The 22030-nt window shown below is 52.2% G+C and overlaps 2 protein-coding genes and 1 non-coding gene across 5 annotated transcripts in view; 2 read left to right on the top strand and 1 right to left on the bottom strand.

Annotated features, from left to right (window-relative positions):
- ACOT11 (acyl-CoA thioesterase 11) overlaps window positions 1-12842 on the top strand; it is a 53353-nt gene extending 40511 nt beyond the window's left edge. For all 3 annotated transcript variants that reach the window (XM_055585786.1, XM_055585785.1, XM_055585787.1), the window contains exons 10-16: window positions 534-589; window positions 1508-1574; window positions 1892-1975; window positions 2925-3058; window positions 4231-4362; window positions 5048-5174; window positions 6577-12842. In XM_055585786.1, coding sequence (XP_055441761.1) covers window positions 534-589; window positions 1508-1574; window positions 1892-1975; window positions 2925-3058; window positions 4231-4362; window positions 5048-5174; window positions 6577-6732 — 756 coding nt within the window. In that variant the 3' untranslated portion in view covers window positions 6733-12842. The remainder of the gene's footprint in view (window positions 1-533; window positions 590-1507; window positions 1575-1891; window positions 1976-2924; window positions 3059-4230; window positions 4363-5047; window positions 5175-6576) is intronic.
- Window positions 6796-21533, bottom strand: LOC129655417 (protein FAM151A-like). Its single transcript, XM_055585788.1, has 8 exons — window positions 21291-21533; window positions 19766-19912; window positions 14742-14894; window positions 13437-13596; window positions 11769-11993; window positions 8844-8983; window positions 7944-8087; window positions 6796-7546 (listed from the first exon to the last, which is right to left on the bottom strand). The coding sequence occupies exons 1-8, from the start codon at window positions 21403-21405 to the stop codon at window positions 6873-6875; spliced, it is 1758 nt and encodes a 585-aa protein (XP_055441763.1). The 5' UTR covers window positions 21406-21533; the 3' UTR covers window positions 6796-6872.
- Window positions 21534-21958: 425 nt separating this feature from the next.
- TRNAP-AGG (transfer RNA proline (anticodon AGG)) lies at window positions 21959-22030 on the top strand. Its single transcript has one exon. It is a non-coding gene; the product is annotated as a tRNA-Pro (tRNA).

The raw sequence follows: 22030 nt of genomic DNA, 5'->3' as shown, positions 1-22030 counted from the left end.
TGTCCTCTGGCACCCTCTTCTTCTTTTGCCTTCAGTCTTTCCCAGCATCAGGGTCTTTGCCAGTGAGTTGACTCGTCACATCAGGTGGCCAAAGTATTGCCAGGACCCAGGTTCAGTGCCTGGTGGGGGAACTGAGTAGCTGCAAGCTGCGTGGTGTGGCCAAAATAAAATAAAATGGGTGTAGTAGTAGTACCAAACACAGAGGGTTGTTACAGACTTAGGTGAAGTTTTGTGTGGAAAACACTTGAGAAGCGTGCCTGCCCACAGCAAGCCCCCTTTGGAGGAGGAAGCAGGTTTAGTGAGGGCGGGTGGTGTTCCCAAAGTCACTCACGGGTGTGAGGGGAAGCTGGGGCTGGGCCTCAGTGACCGGGCACTGTGCTGTCCAGGCTGCCCTTGTGAGACTGAAGTCCGCTTTAGGACTGCAGGGAGGGTCTTCTTGGGCCCTCTGGGGAAGGAGGGCAGGCGGTAATGGGGACTGGACGAGCTGGTGGTCCTGCCCCCACACCACAATCTGTCTGGGCTCCTCTCCCCAGGATGGCGAGCGGCGGTACCGAGAGGCCAGTGCCAGGAAGAAGATCCGCCTGGACAGGCAAGTGGAGGCCAGGAGGTGGGAGGGGACACGGCTTCAGTTCTGTCTCAACTCCCTGTCTGCTCCCTGCCCCTGGGAACTCACCTGTCTTTGGTGCTGCCCCTGGGCTGGGCGTTTACATCCAGACAGTCTCTGGTCTTGGCTTCATGACACAGTGGTCTTACCGGTCCCTTATACAGGTGAGGATGCTGAGGACAGAGGGATTAGGTGTCCATGGGCATACAGACAGGAATGATTGGCAGAATGAGAATTTGAACCCAGGCAGGTGTGGTCAGTTTTACATCTTGTGTCCCTCCCATTGATTCCGATGATGCCCATTTTGGAGATGAAGAAAGACTCTGAGAGGAGGTGAACAATTGTTTGTGATGCAAATCCAGGTGTGAATGATTGCTACCAAAGCACTTTACATGCCTGAAAGTACTGTAAATGCACCAGGGTTACCATCTACTGTTAATAAGAAAAATGTGCATTTAGGGAGGGGTTTGGCAACCCACTTCAGTACTCTTGCCTGGAGAATCCCATGGACAGAGGAGCCTGGCGGGCTACAGTCCATAGGGTTGCAAAGAGTCAGACACAACTGAGCCACTAACACACCATATGCCAAATGCTGTTCTCCTCCTGATGACCCCATGAGGGAGCAGGTGTGATTACTGATCCCATTTTACAGATGAGGACACTGAGGCACAAGGGTGAAGTCACTCGGGCAAGGGTTACGGGTCTACACCTTTCCCTGCGAGTCCCCACCTCTGAGTGTGCGTGTCCTCAGCTGGTGTTTTCTGTGTGCGCACCCAGTCTCCCTGGCCAGTTAGGGGTGCCTCCCACCCTGCTGGGCTGAGCACAGGGCCTGGTTCCCAGTAAGCCTGCTGAGAAGAGGTGGGCCCCAGAGGGACCAAATTTGTCATCTTCCCTCTCTCCCAGGAAGTACATCGTGTCCTGTAAGCAGGCGGAGATGCCCCTCTCTGTCCCCTGGGATCCTAGCAACCAGGTAAGGCCTTCTGCTCTGTGTGGACAGCCTTCAGACCCGTCGGGGACCCCTAACCCTCCCTTCTTGGAGGAGGCCCAAAGGGGACAGGATACTCTGCCTCAAGGCTGGCCTGGTGAGCCAGGGGCTTTCCTGTGTCCCCCTGCTTGTCAGGAGCGAGCTGAGGCCCCAAGGGGAGGAGGAGTCTGGCCCAGCCCGGGCCTCCCTTCCCAAAGCCCGGGGCTCCTTCCTTCACGTGCAGCTTCCTCTCCACACATCAGAGTGGCCCTGGTACGAGCCCCCGAGGAAGGGGAGGGTGAGGTTGCTCTGTGTCTGGGCAGGTGTACCTGAGCTACAACAACGTCTCCTCCCTGAAGATGCTCGTGGCCAAAGACAACTGGGTGCTGTCCTCGGAGAGCAACCAGGTAGCGGACCCACCCTCCCAGCTTTCCTTTCTCCTTTGAGCAGCCAGAGGTGTTGACCGTGAGCTGCGAAACCCTCTCGAACCACTCAGGTCAGAGGGGCTTTCCCTAAAAGGCCCTGCGAGAGTGGTGAAACCACCCCAGTTATAGCAGCGTGCCCGCCCCCTCAAGGCCTGGCGCGGCTTGGCTGGGGGCTGGGGGCGAGGGTGGGCTGAGGGGGGCTTCAGCTCTGCCACTTTGGCCTGTGTTCTGGGATGGGTCACCTCCCCACAGTGACATCAGTGGCTGGATGGACGCCTGGCTCTGAGGATCCATTCTGGTTTCGTGTTAGTTACTGCTTCTTTATCTTTTTATTTTTAAAAAGAAAATTTTTGATATTTAAAAAATTGAGGCATAATTTACATACAGTAAAACTTCCCCTTTTTAGTGTGTAATCCTGCTAGTGTGGAAAACACATGAAGTTACATCATCACGACAGTAATCAAGATACGGAGCATTTCCATAAACCCCCAATTTTTCTGGCTCCTTTGTGATCAAGCGTCTTCCCACCCCAATCCCTGGAAACCACAGACCAGTTTTCCGTGCCCTTTGTTTGGTCTGTTTGAGAATGTCCAGTAAAGGGAGTCGTGCAGCATGTAACCTTTGACTCTGACGTATTTCCTTAGGCACAGTGCATTCACTTGTGTGAAGGGATGAGTGTGTTCCATTTCACGTCAAGTACCATTCCATGTGACTAGTGGGCTTATCCATGAAGTCCCTGCTTCTTCAGACACCTTCCTATCCACTTGTGCTGAATCGCCCATTTTTCACGGGGCTGCCACCGAGGCTCAGAGAGGTTGAGTCACTTGTTCACAGACACACAGCAATCAGTGCTGCCCTGACTTCCAGCCCGGGTCCCCAGCATAGTCTGAGGAGGAGCCGAGGGAATGAGGCTGCCCTCTGTCTCGTACAGGTCCGCCTGTACACTCTAGAGGAGGACAAGTTCCTCTCCTTCCACATGGAGATGCTGGTGCACGTGGACACAGCCCAGGCCTTCCTGCTGCTCTCTGACCTCCGCCAGAGGCCCGAGTGGGACAAGCACTGCCGGTGGGTGCCGGAGGGCGGGTGTACAGGGGAGTGGGGGTGGGGAAGGAGGCCCCGAGGGGTCTCCCCCCCGCTGAGCCATCCCCCACTGCTCTGGGCCCCTTGCTGGCTTTTATCTAGGGTTGGGTTATGGGCGGGCAGGTGCTATGGTTATGTGAGTAATGAGTCATGGTTATTCCAAGCCCTCAGGGAAGGGACTGAGCCTGGAATTGGAGGTGGGGGCCTGGCCCAACTATGTGACCATGGGCCAGTCATGTCCTTTCTTGGCCTCAGTTTCCCTCCTCTTAAAATGGGTACTTGAGGTGTGGGTGTATTTGCACATAGGGGTAGATCAGTGGTTTTCAAACTGAGTTCTGCCTTCTGAGAGGGGGCTTGGGGACTACTTGGGGAGGTGGTTGGGAAGTGGAGGGGGTGGGTGGGAACTCCTCCCGGAGTCAGGGTAGCTCAGAGAATGTCCAGTTTGCTCAATTTGCCAAGCTTGCCAATTCTTCATATGGATATGTGAAGGGAAAGTGGCAGGTTTGGACATGTTGTGTCTCTGCGAGGATGTCCTTGTGAGTGTGTGTTGATATAAGCCTGGGTGTGTCTACCTGGGCACATGTGTGTAGTGTACCCGCATCTGAGGGGCACAGTTCTGGCACCCAACCTGTGCACATCCCAGACCTGCTTCCTTATTAGCTCTGTGGCCGTGGGTGAGTTATTTCTGAGTCCCAGCCCCTTCATCTATTAAATGGGGATACTCAGAATACCAACTGCATGGGCTGATGTGGCGTTAAAGGACATAATACTTGTAAGCTCTTAGAACAGTGCCTGGCACAGTGGGCACTCACTGAATACTCAGGACGGTTACTAAATCATCACACATCTGTGTATTGCATTTGCACAGACACAGACAGACATCTGTAGTACTGTGTGTGCATCAGTGGGTGTCCACGTGTTTCTGCACGTGTGCCCACAAGTGGGGCTTATTGCTTGTGTACGTGTCTGCAAGCCCAGGTGTGTATGTCCCCTTTGGCCAGGCTTTTCTGCCCTCCTGTGGTCCCTGTTGAGCAGTCTGGGGGTGATACATCCCCAAGCATGTGCTCAGGGTGGCTGAAGCATGGGGGCGGGGGAGCGGCTGGGTCAAGCCTGCTGTCACACACGGAGCCTCTGTGACCCCCGTGGACTCTGCGCAGGAGCGTGGAGCTAGTGCAGCAGGTGGACGAGGATGATGCCATCTACCATGTCATCAGCCCTGCCCTCGGTGGTGACCCCAAGCCCCAGGACTTCATCATCCTGGCCTCTCGACGGAAGCCTTGTGACATCGGGTGCGTGCCTGCCTGCCGGGCTGGGAGGTGGGCAGGTTCATCTTCCTCCCCAGGGAGGGGACATCCGTGTACAGTCAGCCCTCTTTCCAATGGCCTCAGGACCTCAGCGTAAAATCGGTGGCTGTGGTCTTACTGTGGGTAGAATGGAGAACAAGAGGACATACTGCCCTTTCCGGTCACTCATGCTCTAAAGCAGGGTGGTCTCTGTCCTTGGTGTGGTGAGGGTGCCTTGCCCCAGATCACGGACAGGCCAACTCTCAAATGGCCCATTCCTTGGCCTCCAGGCTCTGAAAGCCCCATGTTGCCTGAAGGGTGGTAAGGCTCCCAGCTGCACCATGGTGAGGATGCTGGAGAAATGGCATCACTTGTGCTAGAGACAAGCAAAAAGATGAAGCAAGGAAATCCAAAGTGCAGCATTGCTTCCCCGGGGCGGGGGAGAGGGAGGCAGGGAATGTTTCCAGAAGGTCCACAGTACAGTCACCCTGGTATCTGGTGAGTTCAGAACTGCTCACCCACAGAAACCTCCTGTCTAGAACCTCCTTTGCAGCTTCACCTGGAGCCAGGCTGTGTGCCTTAGACTCTGGTGAGGGCATCCCTGTAGCGGGGCCTGGTCAGTGCTGGAGGGGGCTTCTGGAAGCTGCCCTCACTCTTTCCCATGCCCACTCTGCACACTTCTTCCATACAGGGAACCTTATGTCATTGCGCTGAGGTCAGTTACGCTGCCCACACACCGCGAGACCCCAGAGTACCGGCGTGGGGAGACTGTCTGCTCAGGCTTCTGCTTCTGGCGCGAGGGGGACCAGTTAACCAAGGTGAGGCCTAGTGTCTCCTTTCCCTTCCCACCCAGATTCACCCCAAAGCCACACTTGTGTCCAGAGCTCAGCACTGTCCAGACCTCAGCAGTCCCACTGCCCAGTAAGCGCTCTCTTTCAGCTGTAGGGAGCCTAAGAGTATCAGGGCCTAGAAAGGAGCCTTCATTAAAACCTAATCTGTGCAGAGACAAGTCCGAGGACACAGTTGAACCAGGCCTGTGTGTTAGTTGCTCAGTCGTATCCGACTTTTTGCAATCCCGTGGACTGTAGCCCGCCAGGCTCCTCTGTCTATGGGATTCTCCAGGCAAGAATACTGGAGTGGATTGCCGTTCCCTTCTCCAGAGGATCTTCCCAACCCAAGGATCGAACCCTGGTTTCCCGCATTGCAAGCAGATTCTTTACTATTTGAGCTAAACCTCCATCTTCTTATGTACCCCTTTCATGTCTAGGAAGGCCGTCAGGGCCCATGAAACTCATCAGGGCAGTCAGTGTTACCTGGCTGGCTGAAAGTGGGCTAGCTGGGAAACTCAGTGCCTCTTCCTCGGACCACAGCGGCTGTTATGTACCTGAGACACCCCATGTAGAGACTTGGACATTTGGTAACTTAGTGTTGCCTGGGGTTATTCTAACTGCTTGCTGCAGATTTGCTGACAAGGGCTTAGTCGTGTCCTATTCTGCCACACCATGGACTCCAGCGTGCCAGGCTCCCCTGTCCATGGGATATTTCCAGGCAAGAATATTGGAGTGGGTTGCCATTTCCTTCTCTAGGGGATCTTCACAGCCCTGATATCAAACCCTGGTCTCTTGTGTCTGCTGCATTGGCACTTGCAGCTTGACCACTTTTGCCACCTGGGAAGCCATAATCTAACGGTAGCACCTTCATTTAGAGGAGTTTTATGCTTGGCTCTGGAGACCTAGCCTTCCAGAGCTTCCGGGCTAGAGAGGGGAGACATGATGACAGTATAGTGTGTGGTGACAGAGGGAAGCCAGGGTTGTCAGCCCCAGAGGAGGGGTCAGGAGAGTCCAGCTACAGGAGGTCACGCCCGCCAATCATGCAGTCCTCAAAGGCCCCAGGTGCTGCTGGTATTTGCTGCCTTCCTAGCAGGTGACTGGGCTTCCATGGTGGCTAAAGACAGTAAATTGTCTGCAATGCAGAAACCCCAGTTCTATCCCTGGGTCAGGACGATCCTCCAGGGAAGGAAATGGCAACCCACCCCAGTATTCTTGCCTGGAGAAGGCCATGGACAGAGGAGCCTGGAGGGCTACAAGTTCATGTGGTCCCAAAGATTTGACACGACTGAGGGACTAACACACAAAGATGCCAACTGCCTGTTTCATGTCCACTCAGTACCCTCTACTGCCCCCGCCCCATCCTCCCTGGGTGTGGCTCCCCGTCCTGCAGGTGTCCTACTACAACCAGGCCACCCCGGGCGTTCTCAAGTACGTGACCACCAATGTCACCGGCCTCTCCTCTGAGTTCTACACCACCTTCAAGGCTTGTGAACAGTTCCTCTTGGACAACCGGAACGACCTGGCCCCCAGCCTCCAGACCCTCTAAGCATCCTCCCTGGCCACCTCACGTCCACTCCCACTCCATCGTGCCCCAAGGACATGCGTGCAGTGCACTGAGGAAGCAGAGGCATTTATTCCTTCCTGCCTCCCCATGGGAAGCTGGGGTCCACCAGGCCACCTGGGTGCTCAGTGTGTGCCAACATCCGCCAGCAAGTCTTGGCGGTAGCTCTGGGGTAGCCTGTAGTAGACTCGGGTCTTCTTCACGGCCCTGGCTGCCAGCAGCGCTGCCCGCACAGACGCATAGAGGCCCCGGCCAGGGCTGTGTTCCACCGTGACCGTGGCCCGGGGAGAAGCTTCCAGCAGCCGGGCCACGACTCCAGCGGGGCTCTGGCCCAGAGGCCCAGCCTGCAGCTGGAAGGACACGGGTTGCCAGAGGCCCTGGCAGAGCTCCAGCATGTCTGTGAGGAGCTGTTCCCTGTAGCCACTGCCCAGCACTTCCTGGGGCCAGCCTGGTGCCAGTGTCACATGGGGGAACACCTCGGCCACAGCTGTAAGCAACTCCCTGCCAGTCACGTAGCCGGGGACCATGAAACTCCCGTGGGAGACTGTGGCCCCGACCCACACAGGCCTAGACAGGCGGCCAAGGGCAGAGAGGGTGGCCAGCGTGGCCAGGGACGGCCGCAGGGCGGTGGGCTCTGCTATGTGCACGTGGACCCCCCAGCGTCCGGGGTGCGTGGCCAGCTGCTGCAGGCAGGACTCCAGCGTCAGGGCCCGGCCATCTGGGGTGCGGACGATGGGCACGGGGTCCCCAGCTGCAGGCTTCTGGAGGCCCACGTCCAGCAGGATCATGCCTTCTCGGTCTGGAAGAGGTAGTGGAGGCAACAGTGTCTGGGGTTAGGGTTATCATGGGGTGTCAGAGGCCCTTGCTGAAGTTACAGGGACAGCAGGAGGTAATGGGGTCTGTTGATGGGATCTGGGCTCCAGGTGGAAGGGCTGCTTTGTGAATGTGCCTGGAGCTCATCAGAATGGCCCAATGAGCTGCTAGCTCAGCTCTGAGGCCTGTGCCCGCCTCTCTTACAGCACCATGTGACTGAAGCCTCACAAGTGCTGGTCCAAAGGCCAGGAGCCCTGCACTTTTGACAACATTGCTCCCCCATCTTGTAGCTGCGTTGCTATGGTAACAGAGACCTGAGGTAGCTTCCCCGAGGTAACCCTTGCAGTTACGCTGGGAGCACAGGGGCTGCAGGCAGACCTTACCTGGGAGCTGCACTGTTGCTGTGCTTCCATTGCCCTGGATGTCAGGAACCAGCCACTCCACGCTCAGCCCCTCGTCCCCAGGGTGCTGGAGAGCAGGGATCAGGCTGCCCCCGGTGTAGTAGCTTGGCTTCCGTGAGGTATTCACTGTGGGTCAGATTGCCAAGATGAAGAGGCCACCAGTTACGGAGGCCTTCTGTACACCATGAGTCCTCTCTACGCCTCATAGCAAAGTTCCAGGGAGCTGGAGTTCCCTGTTTTGTAGATGACGGGTGACTTGCCCAAGGTCCTACAGCCAGTGGGCAGGGTTGCTGGGATTGGAGCCTGATGGAGCCAGGTCAGTCAGGCCCCAAAGCTGGTATTCCTCCCCCTCACCTAGACGGCTCCCAGAGCAGGAATGTTGGGTTTGATGGGTCCCCTTGAGATGGCCTGATTGCAGGCTTTCCTAGGTTTGGAGTCAAGGGAACAGGGGCTTTGGACAAAGAACAAGCATCATTGATGAGCAGGTACAGTGGAGGAGCCGTTCTCTGAAACGCTAGAGCAACCCTCAGAGGAACTGTACTGCAAGGGGAAGCATCTGGGGTTTGGAATTGGCTGTTTCCAGTAGGAGCTGTGTCATGTTTAAGCTGAACAACTTTGTATTAATTATATAACTGCTCTGAACCTCGGTTTCTCTATCTGTAAAATGGAATCTCTGCTTCATGGATCTATGGAGCTTAGCATTCCATCCCAGGGTCTGGCATACAATGGATGCTTCAAATGATTCCTATTCTCCTATCTCACGTAGGATTTTCCCCTTTCATGGGCCTTCCCCACCGAGCTCTGCTCCCGTATCTACTAGGTGCTGCCCCATGCAGAATCAACCCCACCACCCTTTCCCACCCTCCCGAGACCCCTCCCTACTGGCACGCTGCTTGAACTGAGACAGGAGAGGCTCAAAGAGGTCATAGTAGACTTGGTGGGTGGCGGTGTTGTCTCGGATATAGAGGAGGTCGTCCACTGTCACGGGGTCCAAGGCGGACTGCCACATTGTCAGGCTGTACCTGGGGTCCAGAGAGCCAGCTCAGAGCCTGCCTGGGCCCAGCAGCCCTCAGCCCCTCTCCCATGCTCAGAAGTGAACCTGAGCTTGGAGGGGAGGCCTTGGGAACCCTGACTGAGGGCAGAAGCTAAGAAGGAGGGGAGATGGACTGGCCTGCCTCCCCACTCAGAGTGTCTATTTGTGGGCCCTCTGTTAGGAAAGAGGACCCACAAAGACACATTTTAGGAATCAGTGAACTAAAATGGATGGGAATGGGCGAATTTAATTCAGATGACCATTATATCTACACTGTGGGCAAGAATCCCTTAGAAGAAATGGAATAGCCCTAACAGTCAACAAAAGAGTCCGAAATGCAGTACTTGGGTGCAGTCTCAAAAATGGCAGAATGTTTGTTTCCAGGGAAAGCCATTCAATATCACAGTAATCCAAGCCTATGCCCCAACCTCTGGTGCTGAAGAAGCTAAATTGAATGAAAAAAGATGTCCTTTTCATCATAGGGGACTGGATGCGAAAGTAGGAAGTCAAGAAATACCTGGAATAACAGGCAATTACAAAGTGAGACAGGCAAAGGCTAACAGAGTTTTGCCAAGAGTATGCACTGGTCATAGCAAACATCCTCTTCCAACAACACAAGAGATACTCTACACACATACATCACCAGATGGTCAATACCGAAATCAGATTGATTATATTCTTTGCAGCCAAAGATGGAGAAGCTCTATACAGTCAGCAAAAACACACTGACTGTTGCTCAGATCATGAACTCATTGCCAAATTCAGACTTAAATTGAAGAAAGTAGGGGAAACCACTAGGCCATTCAAGTAAGACTTAAATCCCTTATGATTATACAGTGAAAATAACAAATAAATTCAAGGGATTAGATCTGATAGAGTGCCTGAAGAAATATGGATGGAGGTTCGTAATATTGTACAGTAGGCAGTGATCAAAACCATCCCCAAGAAAAATGCAAAAAAAGGCAAAGTGGTTGTTTGAGGAGACCTTACAAATAGCTGAGAAAAGAAGCGAAGGCAAAGGAGATTAAGAAAGATATATCCATTTGAATGCAGAGCTCTAGAAAATAACAAGGAGAAATAAAACCTTTCTAAGTGAATAATGCAAAGAAATAGAGGAAAACAATAGAATGGGAAAGACTAGAGATCAAGAAAATTAGAGACACCAAGGGACCATTTCATACGATTGGGCACAATTGAGGACAGAAATGGTATGGACCTAACAGAAGCAGAAGATATTAAAAAGAGGTGGCAAGAATACAGAGAGAAAAAAAAGAATACACAGAAAAACTATACAAAAAAAAAATCTCAATGACCTGGATAACCACGATAGTGTGATCACTCACCTAGATCCAGGCATTCTGGAGTGTGAAGTCAAGTGGACCTTAGGAAGCATCACTATGAACAAAGTTAATGGAGGTGATGTGATGGAATCCCAGTAGAGCAATTTTAAATCCTAAAAAATGCTGTTAAAGTGGTGCACTCAGTATACCAGCAAAATTGGAAAACTCAGCAGTAGCCACAGGACTGGAAAAGGTCAGTTTTCATTCAAGTCCCAAAGAAGGGCAATGCAGCCATGAAATTAAAAAACACTTGCTCCTTGGAAGAAATGCTTTCACAAACCTAGAGAGCATATTAAAAGGCAGAGACATTATTTTGTTGACAAAAGTCCAGATAGTCAAAGCTATGGTTTTATCACTAGTCATGTACGGATGTGAGAGTTGGACCATCAAGAAGGCTGAGTGCTGAAGAATGGATGCTTTTGAACTGTGGTGCTGGAGAAGACTCTTGAGAGTCCCATGGAGAGCAAGGAGATCCAATCAGTCAATCCTAAAGGAAATCAGTCCTGAATATTCATTGGAAGGACATGCTGAAAAGCTGAAGTTCCAATGCTTTGGCCACCTGATGCGAAGAGCCGACTCATCGGAGAAGACCCTGATAGTGGGAAAGATTGAAGGCAGAGGAAAAGGGGACAACAGATGATGAGGTGGTTGGATGGCATCAATGACTGAATGGACATGAGTTTGAGAAAGCTTTGGGAGGTGGTGAAGGACAGGGAAGCCTAGCGTGGTGCATTTCATAGGGTCACAAAGAGTCAGACAAGACTCAGAGACAACAACTTAGGAAAGAGATAAGGACAGAAGAGATGGGCACAGGGGAGGGGGTGCAGCTTGGATTAGAGGTCAGGTATGAAGGGGGAAGGGAGTGGCCTCCAGTGGGGAGAAGCTGAGGAAGGTGGTGCTGGGCAGCTGGGACCAGTGCAGAGTTGGGGGTGGGGAGGGCAGAGGGTGGGCTCCCCCAGTCCCACAGGGCTACTGGGGCAGAGGCTATAGGTGCAGTCTGTATACCCTCAGAGAATAGCTGGCTCCCAAGAGAGGAAGCTGTGGGAGGCAAATTGCCTCTCAGTGTAAACACTTTCTGGAACTTCCCTAGTGGTCCAGTGGGAAAGACTGTGCTTCCACTGCGGGGGTTGCTGGTTTGATCCCTGGTGGGGAACTAAGATCCCACATGGTGTGTAGTGCGGCCCAAAACAAATGAGCAGAAAAAAATAAACACTTTCCCCTGGACAGGCTGCCTCAAGTGATAGCTACCCATTACCAGAGGTGTACAAGCAGAAAGCAGGGACACTGTAGAGAATGTGAGCACCAGCAGAGGTTGGGCCAGATGATCATGAAGACCCTTCTAACCATCAGCATCTGGGATCTTGCTGGGAATTCAAGGCCCGGGAGTGAGTTTGGAGGGAGAAGGGGCCAGGGCAAGGGCCTGGGCGTTCTCACCTGTCAGATTGGCCAAGCAGCCAGCTGAAGTGGGGCCAGGCAGCCCTGACCATGACAGCCCGTACAGGGAAGGTCACCTTCTGGGGCACTGCTCCCACCAGCTTCTGCATCTTCTCCACCATGGGCCGGGTATATGTCCCATTTGGGAACAAGGGCAGGTACAGGGTAGTCCAGCCTGGAGACAGGGTTGCCTCAGGATACTTCTCCTGGACCAAGGCCAGGAACCTGCAGAGAATCAGAGATGCTGGTCTTTAGAGCCCCTTCCTCATCTGGGTTCCCATCAGAGTGCTTGGAAAAGGCAGGATCTATCACATCTAGATATTAGAGCACAGTCCTGAAGCACATGTTGGCTTGCTCAAAGTCCGATGTTAGGGCATGGACACTGGAGCCAGTGAGGCCTGGGTTTGAGTCCTGACTATGACCTTGGGCAGCTCACCCAACCTCGTTGATTCTCAAAAAGTGGCATCCTTTCAGGCAGGACAGGGCTTCTCAAACATCCCCATGTGGATGAGGAGGTGCATCCAATCCCCAGGTGTGGGATCTGTGCTGCCAGCTGTGAGAGTCTCTGAAGTTTCAGATATTTAAAAATGTCATTCAAATTTTGAACTCGTACAAATTTGAATAGGCAAATAATACTACCCTCTCCACCTCGCAGATTGACTCCAACATTCACTCCAAGAAGATCATCCATTTTTTAAAATCTTGGGCCACTGACTACATTTTCAAATTGCTGCTTTCCAAATGCACCACGTTAAAGACTAGATAAATACTGGGTGGATGTATCGTTAGCTGACTGGTTGGAAAGATGGTTTAATGATGGATGGGTGGATGGATGAATGGAGATGGACAGTAGAGAGCTGGAAGTTAGAGTCAGAAAGACCTGGCTTTGTATGTTTGCTCTGCCAATAGATGTAGGCAGGTCATTTAACTTCAGTGAGATAATTCCTATATTACAAAATAAAAATAATAGTACCTACCTCATTCTCATTGTAAGAGTTAAATGGTACTCTACAACTAGACTACTTAAAACAGTGCGTGTGACAGATAATAAACATTCAACAGATTGAGCCTCAATTATTGTCTGTTTTCTTATCTGCAAAACGGTGAGAAAAAAATGCTCCTAACCTGGCATTTCTATGGGAAGATGAACTCAGATATATTCTCCTTTTATGCGGCCCTCTGTAAACTTGAGCGCCCCATGCAGCTGGTGCTATGTAAGTGCTGCTGTTGGCAGTGCTGGGACCTGGGGGGGCGGCTGGCGGGTGGGAGGGGAGGCTGGGGAAGGAGTTAGTGCTTTAGACTTTTCTAGCAGGCCAAGGGTTGCCCTGGTCACTGTTTGCCATCCAGGAATAAACATTATAGTAAGGGGACAGACCCATAATCCAACAGAGATAGCGTTGTGAAATCAGGACTGTTAGGAGAAAGTGTGAGGGAGGGTCCTCAGCAGCCTGGGACGTCAGGGAAGTTTCTGGGGCAGGTAATGGCTGGTTTACCAGGAAATGGTGGAAAGGCATTCAAGGCAGAGGGAACAGCATGTGTGAAGGCTCAGAGGCCAGACGACATGGTGTGGCTGGAGGCAAACTCAGCAAAAGTCCCCTGAGCACCTGCTGCACCCGATGTTGAAGGAAACAGACTGGACACAGCTGGAGCAGAGAGGCAAACACTCACTGTGTGGCATTGACCTCTATTGAGAGGCCCACATTGGGACCCCTCTGGATGTCAGCATTGATCCACACAGGCCTTCGAACTTTCCCCTCCTCTGTCAGCCGCCGAAGGAGGTCCAGGGAGGGGCCCACAGCCTTGATGCTCTTGAAGTCTAGTTTGATGCCTGTGGGGAGAGGGCCAAGGGCTTGGGAAATTGCTCAAGGAAGAAGGAAACAGAAGACATGACTTCCTGGGACAGAGAGAGCAGGTATGGTGTGTGTGTCAGGGGTGGGAGGGAAGACAGGGATGGAATTCTGGGTGGGTGTGAAGAAGGCTTCAACGAGAGAAAGGTCTTGCCCATGTAGGAGTGATCGTCCATCCCTCATCCCCAAGGGTAAGAAGCAAATGATGGCTAAGGGCTTGGGACTTGGGGCTGGTGCAGATGTCAAGCATCTGATGAAAAGGGACTGTGATTCTTGGACAGGCAGACTTAGAGGGTCCAAAGCCACACAAGCCTAAAGAGCAGGAGATGAGGCTGAGGAATTAGAGTCAGTTGCTCAGTCGTGTCTGACTCTTTGCGACCCCATGGACTGTAGCCCAGATTCCTCTGTCCATGGGATTTCCCAGGCAAGAATACTGGAGTGGGTTGCCATTACCTTCTCCAGGGGATCTTCCCCACCAAAGGATTCAACCCAGGTCTTCTGCATTTCAGGCAGATTGTTTACCAGTTAGAGAAGGATGTTGAAAGCCAGGCCAAGGAGATCATAATTTGTCCTGAGGACAATGGGGAGCCATGGAGGGTTAAAGCAGGGAGTGACTTGACAGTTGGCATTTTGGAAAGCTCACCCAGGTAGGGGTTTGGTAGACTTTGGAGGTAGGAAGCCAGTGAGGAAGGAGGTCTGGGAGAAAGATGATGTGAGTGGGACTGGATCGGGGGTAGGGTTCAGGGTTAGAATTGGCAGATGCAGCAGCTGAGTAGCTGCAGGGGATGAGGGAGAGGCATTAGGGTGATGCCTGGATTCTTTTGGTAACTGGCAAAGAGACATGGGAGGGGAAGGTGGAATTGGCTTTGAGCATGTTGTGTCCAGTTCCGTGGATTCAGGGGGACTGAATGCTCATGTTTGGCCCTTTGCAGCTTACCCTACACTTGTACATCCCTCGTTTCACCCATCTTCCCTGAGCCCAGGCCTCGAGAGTGGTCTGGAAAACTGAGGCAAAGAGCAACTCTTAATAGGGATTGGACTGGTCTCCTAGTGGAGCAACCCTTGCACATGTGGTCTGAGTACTGGAGGGCTTGGCAGCTGGCGAGGAGCTGAGAGAGGTCCTTACCCTTCTTGGAAGAGGCCAGCACAGCCTCCAGCCACTGCTCTAGGGTGTTGTCGCTGTAGATGGCTGGGGGGTGCGCCATGATGGGGACTCCTGTCTCGTTGACTGTGCCGAGCCCTTCTGTTGTGATGTCTGCCTCCAGGACCATGACGTTGCCTGTGAATGAGGACAAACTCGATCAGTTCCTTTTTTAAATCTATTTTCTTCATCAAAGTGTTACTCATTTATTATAGAACATTTGGAAAATATAGAAAAGCAGAAAGGGAAATATTAACCCACATTTCCATCCATTTTTATAATTTTTACACAGTTGAGACCACTCAGTATTTATCATTTTAATCTTTTCTATGTGTCACTTAAAAAAAAAAAAAAAGCTGCAAAAGCCCTGATTGAGGGTGGTCACCCTGTTTCAGTTAGCTACTCCCCCACCTTTCCTGAGACATTTCAGTAGTCTCTAAACTTTTGCTACTAACAAATAAGGATGCATATTTTTTTTCTGATTTTTCTGATTATTTTCTACCCTGACTTGAGGAACTGTAGTCAGGACCATGCAGGGTCGTTTCTTTGGTTGTTTTTTTAGTTAATTATTTCTGGTTGCTGGGAGCAGACTTTCTCTAGTTTTGGCAAGCAGGGGCTGCTCTTCATTGCTGTGCCCAGGGTTCTCATTGCAGTGCCTTCTCTTGTGGAGCACGGGCTCCAGGCGCACTGGCTTCAGTTGTTCCAGCTGCAGCCTCAGTAGTCCCGGCTCGTGAGTCCAAAAACTTGCAGGCTCAGTAGCTGTAGCACATGGGCTTAGTTGCTCCGAAGCATGTGGGATCTTCCTTCCTAAACCCTGGATCCAGTGGATTCTTATCCACTGTCGTTGTTCAGTCACTAAGTCGTGTGTGGATCGTTGTGGCTCCATGGACTGCAGCATGCCAAGATTTCCTCTCCTTCAATATCTCCCAGAGTTTGCTTAAACTCATGTCCATTGAGTCAGTGATACCATCTAACCATCTCATCCTCTGTCGCCTCTTTCTCCTCTGGCCCTCAATCTTTCCTAGCACCAGGGTCCTTTCCAATAAGCAGGCTCTCTCATCTGGTGGCCAAAGTTTTGGAGCTTCAGCTTCAGTCCTTCCAGTGAATTTCAGGGTTGATTTCCTTTAGGATTGTCTGGTTTGATTTCCCTGCAGTCCAAGGGTCTCTCAAGAGTCTTCTCCAGCACCACAGTTTGGAAGCATAAATTCTTCTACCTTCAGCCTTCTGTATATCACCAGGGAAGGTTGCAGTATCATTTTTAAAGCCCATATTATCAAATTACTGTCTAGAAACATTCTTGTGACTCATATGCCTGCCAGAAGTACATAAGCTGGTCCATCTCTGGGCACCCTTAAGGGCACTGAGTGTTATTATTTTTGTCTTTTGAATGCATACAGTCAACTCCTTAGGTGGCTGTGTTATACCCACTGGGAGAGTTCAGTCCAGGAGGGAGTCAAGGACTTTGAGTGCGAAGCAGGCTGGCAAGAGCAGGTCAGTTGACCTGCTGACCAAGGAGTGGAGTGAAGCCTGGGTGGAGTCACTATGAGTGCCTGGTCCATCACAGATAGTTGGCATCAGAGGGGCCTCTTCTGTTTTATACTTGCAGCCCTGCTACCCTCAAAGTCCACTCACCTATACCTGATTGCATTACTTCTATTAAAAATTCAACAGCTCTGGCTTTAGTCCTGAGAATCCAATCTGAATGCCTGCCCATAGTCTGTGAGGTCCTGTAGGACCAGGCCTGGCAAACTTTGCCATCTCACCTAGAGTCCCTCTCTCCCTCAATATCTAGCTTCCATCCACTCCTGTTTCTCCAACATCGGTGTGCACACAGACCACCCAGGAACTGTTCAAATGCAAGTTCTGCTCAGTAGATCTGGGGTCGGGCCCAAGACACCTACCAAGCTCCCCAGTGATGCCCAGACTGCTGGTCCACAGACCACACTTTGAGCCTCGAAGCTCAGATATCTTGTCTCCCATCTCTGGGCTCCTACACCTGGCTGTTTCCATGGCAACACTCTTCCCTCCACAGTTTTACTAGGCCACCTCCAGCTCATTTGTGGGTGTTGGCTTAAAATATCAAGGAGGCCATCCCTAAACCACACAGTCAAAGTCAGGCTGACAGCTGATCCTTTGAGCGCTCAGCCCCCATGTAACTACTCATATAGCACCATCCTTGCCGAGCCTGAGGGCTAGGAGCAGGCTCCAGGTCTATGGTGCCCATCACTTGGATTTCCAGTGCCAAGATGGTACCAGGCCTAAAAAAGGAGCTTCAGAAATGTTTGTTGGATGGTAAAAGACTGGATAAATGAATGATAGAGAAAGCTGAGATCAGGGACTTCCTTGGTGGTCCAGTGGCTAAGACTCTGTCTTCCCAGTGCAGATGGCATAGGTTTGGTTCCTTGTCGAGGACCTAATATCGCACAGGCCTCACAGTGTAGCCAAAAGAGAAACAAGTTAAGTTCTACCAGCCTGGGTCCAGAAAAGTAAAAGAGCTTGCACAAAGTTGCAGAGAATTTTTGCAAATTTCTCTGAAGCCTAGGTGTCTGGATTTCCAGAAGGGAGAGGAAGCTGAGTGCCAGGCTGTCCCCAGCACTGTTTCAGGCACTTTGCACTGTCCCATTTCATCCTCATATTATATCTCTGACCCAGTGCTCCAGAATCCTTGGTGTCCTCACTGACAAGATGGGGACGAATCTCTCTGGGCTTCAACTACAGCACATGGACATAAATTATGTTGTATTAAAAAATAAAAATTAAAAACAAAAACAGGTTGTAAACTGTGAAGGGCTATATGAAGGTAACTTTTATTTCTATGTTTTTTTGTCTTAACTTGGTTACCCAGGAATGCTGAGAGGGATCCAGAGGGGTTTGGGGCCCAGCAAGGCCCAGAGAAGTCAGGCCCCAGGTGGGTAGCTGGGCAGCTAAGAGGGTAGCTAAAGAGAATGGATGCTGAGAGGTCTCCTTCCCCATCTAAAATGGGCCAGGTCCGGTCTGGGGAGGGTGGGGGTACACTGGGAGGGAGCCAGGGCTGGAACCCAGGTCTCAGTCCTGGTGAGTCTCTGAAGCTGCTGCCTTGCTTGACCTGCACCAGCTGCCTCCCTTGAGATGCTGGTAGCCCCTGAACTCAGGACCGCATCTCACTCGTTTCTACACCTCCTCTCAAGCTGGGTGCAGAGCAGGGGCCCAGCAAATGCTTGGTGAGGGGGACTAAAGACGGATGGACCTAACCGGCCTCCTTGTGATCAGCACCTGGACCCAGCTTCCTCCTGCACAGCCATTCACACCTGTTCAGGGCCTTCCAGATCCTAAATCTGGGAGACAACTTGTTTAGGGGGGTGGGCATGAGGGAAGAGGAGATGAGGGAAGATGCATGTTCCTGGAGCTACAGTAGGAGCCCTGGTCCTAAGGGATGCAGACAAGTGAGAAGTGCTGCTCTCCACAGGGAGCCCACAGGAAGTTCCCAGGCCCTCCCTCCCTTCCCACCCATGAGCTCTACATATCACATCCCGGAGGAGGAGCACCACGGCTCCTTGTGCAGACCCTGAACCCAAGACTGTCAGCTTCCAGTCCCCGCTTTAACACTTGCAAGCTGTGTGACCTTGGACAGGTTACTTGACTTCTCTGTGCCCCATTTCCCTCATTTACTAGAGGTAAATAATAAAATATCCGTTGTATTGCATTCACTGTGTTTTAATTATCATCTACATGGAGTAAATCACTCCATTAGTCTGGGGTATTCCTTTTGTTTCAGCATAATTACTAATAATGACCTCTTTCATGACCCAAAGTGCCCTGGTTTCATCCTACCAGTCCATATTTGGCAGAGGAAGTGGTTTGAGCTGCAGATGGGTGAAGTCACTTGTCCCAAACCACTCCTTTGGTAAATGGTGAAATGTAGAATTTGAGCCCACTTCTGTCTGCCTCCCAAGCCTTTGCTCTGGCCCCTCCCATCCACATAGATGTCCGGTGTGACTTCACCAGTCTAACTCTGGCCTCCCATTGCTTCCCCTCAGGATCCCTACCCCAGCTGTGGAGCTACCCTCCTCCCATAGACCTATGGAAGGCCTCAGGTCCTTCCCACCCCTGTGGCTATACTGGCTGGTTACTCTGCATGCTCCATGTTATTGGGCACCACCTATTTGGGGCCCTTAGCTTTCTTCTTGGCCAAGGTCACAACTTGGTGGGGCCTGATCCCTATCTGCTGCCCCAGGAACTACCTGAGATGAGCCTGGGGCTAGCAGAGCCTCTTTGCCTCTCCTCAGGCCTTATCTCCCAGATAAGAGTCCTCACTCTTGCCAGGGAGTTCTCTAGCTCCTCCTTCTCACCCAAGTCTGACCATTAGCCTCGGAATCCTGAAGCAGCAGCAGACTGGCTCCACCCAGCCTGCGATGCCCTCCCCGCTGCTGACCACCAAGCCTGCCTCCTCCAGGAAGCCTCTCTAAGGACTCATTCATTCATTCAGCAAACCTTTCCCTGTCTCTTACTCCTGGGCCCCCTTGGTGACTCTGCAGGAGGTAAGAGCAGGGGCCTTGAGCCTGGGTCTTGTTCTGCTTCAGACCTACTGCGTGACTGTGGACAAGACCCTTTCCCACTCAGGATCTAACTTCCCTAAAATTGAGGGTTTGGGGTACAGCAGTGCTTCTCAAAGTGCAATCCTGGGCTCACAACATTAGCGCCACCTGGAAACTTACTGGCAATGCAAATTCTCAGGTCCCACACCAGAGCCAGTGAACCTGAAACTTCTGAAGAGTGCACAAATTTGGGGCCCCTTCCTTTCACCTTGAAAAGATGACAACAAGATATGACCTTGGACCCAGACATCTCCCTACAACCTGAGCCAGTCACATAACCAGTGAGGCCTCACTTTCTCAAGTGGATGATGGCAAGAACGCGGCCATACCCATCCTAATGCTCCCTCACAGGTAATGCTGTGAGCCTCGCCTCCACTCTCCCTCCATCTTCTCCGCCTCTGCCCCAGCCCGCCCCATCCTGGCAACTGGACTTACTGCTGAGGGCAGCTTTCATCTGCTCCTTGCTGTTGGCAGCGTGGTACCAGGTGACCAGCAGGCCATCCCTTTGGCTGATCTGACCCAAGCTTAGCAGGTAGTCCAGCATGTCTGCATCAGAGCGGCAGGTCCCATCCTGTTCACAGCCTGGAATCAAGGCCAAGGAGGCCGTTAGCATCAGTTCTTGCCCAAGCCCAAGGCTCTTGTCTGTACATCCTACTAACCCTCTCTGGGCCCTGGGGCCATGTCCAGCCTGCCATCTAGCAGACAGTGGACCCCAGAGTCGTCAGTGCTGTGAGAGAGAAACATGTGGGGTCCTGAGCGCAAGCATGCTCTGGGCCAGCCTGGGGACATTGGAAAGTTCACTCATAAGGGGATATTTGAGGGAGACACAGAAGGATGGGTGTGTAAGAGAAGGGACTAGGTTATTCCAGACAGAGAGGAAAGTATAAGAAAAAGGGTTGGCCATAGGAAATGTGGTTGCTTAAAAGGATGGCCATTGCTCTGGTACAGATACAGAGAAGTGAGATAGGACAAGATTGGAAAAGAGGGCTGTGATCTGGTTGTAAAGGACCCTGGGCGCCAGCAAAAAAAAATGGGGTATGTGCTGGAGATAGCAAACAAGTTTGTGTTTAGAAAGTGCTCCTTAGTGGCAGGGCGAGCACGGATTGGCGAGAGCAGGCTGGTGGCAGAGATTGTGTGGGAGGGGTAGGCTGAGGCAGGCGCCCAGCAGAAGAGGTGGAGCTGAGAGGTTAGGGTGAGCAGGGAATGGAGATAGAGGATGGGAAGGAAGAAGCCTCGAGGCACAGGACTGAAGATACAGGCATGAGGCAGAAGAAGAGGAGGCTGCTCCCAGGTCCCCATGTGGATGGAAGGCCCTTCATCAGGAGAGGGTGCAGGGCTGTGAGGGTAAGTTCAGCCCAGTCCACTGAGCTTGTGATGCCTGAGTGACCTCCATGGAGAGTTCATCTGGGAGCATGGAAGGATAGCTGAAGCCTGGTAAAAGAGGAAGGGAAACAAAGTTAATGAGACTGTTTTTTGGAGATCAAATCTTGGTGGGCTTGGTGATGGGAGAGGCAAGTAGAGCTGTGGATGGAGGATGTCTTGGTAGTCAATTCGAAAGGAAACCAACTCTGAACACTCATTGGAAGGACTGATGCTGAAGCTGAAATGCCTGTACTTTGGCCACCTGATGAGAAGAGGGAGTCACTGAAAAAGACTCTGATGAGGGGAAAGATGGAAGGCAGGAGGAGAAGGGGACGACAGAGAATGAGATGGTTGGATAGAACCATGGACTCAAAGGACATGACTTTGACCAAGCTCTGGGAGAGAGTAAAGGCCAGGGAAGCCTGGTGTGCTGCAGTCCATGGGGTCTCAAAGAGACAGAGACGACTTAGCAACTGAACAGCAGCAACATTGGGGAGGAGAGCAGAGGCCAACAGGGTTGTCGATGGGGATGGAACCTTATGGGGGCAAAGAGTGAGGGATGGGGAAGACAACCAGATAGCACGGCTGGGGCTCCTACCTGGCAGGATGGTGTGTTTCTGCAGCAAGAAGCCCACGATCATCGCAGTGGCGAACACCAGAACCGCAATGACACCACCGAGAGTGGCCCACTTCCAGCACCCCTTGTTTGCCATGATGACCCTCTGAGGGGAATACCCCTCAAAGGGCAGAGTCTCCTGAGGCTCTGAGAGCTGGGATCCAGAGGGAGGATGGAGCCTTGACAGCGCTTAAATCTCCTTCTGGCAGAACAGCTCCTGCAGGCCTGGAATGTCCCAAAAGGCAGCTTTGGAGGCCCCGCCTACCTCCCAACCTCCTCCTCCTCCTCCTCCTCCTCCGTCTCTTCCATGATCTTAACAGGTCAAGCAGAAAACCCTGCCACCTCCAAAATGACCTTTGAGCACACTAAGAGACAGCAGCAAATGTTAGATGGAGCCCACAGCTGCCCTCCCCCACCAGCAACCTGCTGCCTGTCTGCTCCAGCCTGAGAGTTAGGGGGTCAGGGATCTGGACCCAGCTTGACCTTGCTTTCCTGAAGACCTGGAGTTTTTCTTCCCCTGCATAGAAGGAGGCCTTCCTTCTTTCTGCCCTGCCCCAGGGAGTCTGGAAGGTCAGGCAAGGGTGAGTGACAAGAACAGATTAGATCTGCCAGAGGAACGTGAATTTTCCTTCTATCCCAGATAGATTAGTGGCTCGTTGGTCTAGGGGTATGATTCTCGCTTAGGGTGAGAGAGGTCCTGGGTTCAAATCCCAGATGAGCCC

This window comes from Bubalus kerabau, chromosome 6 (assembly GCF_029407905.1).
Source record: "Bubalus kerabau isolate K-KA32 ecotype Philippines breed swamp buffalo chromosome 6, PCC_UOA_SB_1v2, whole genome shotgun sequence".
In the NCBI taxonomy this organism is placed as follows: domain Eukaryota; kingdom Metazoa; phylum Chordata; class Mammalia; order Artiodactyla; family Bovidae; genus Bubalus; species Bubalus kerabau.
The sequence above is the reverse complement of the archived record's forward strand: the minus strand, read 5'-3'. Positions and strand labels throughout refer to the sequence as shown.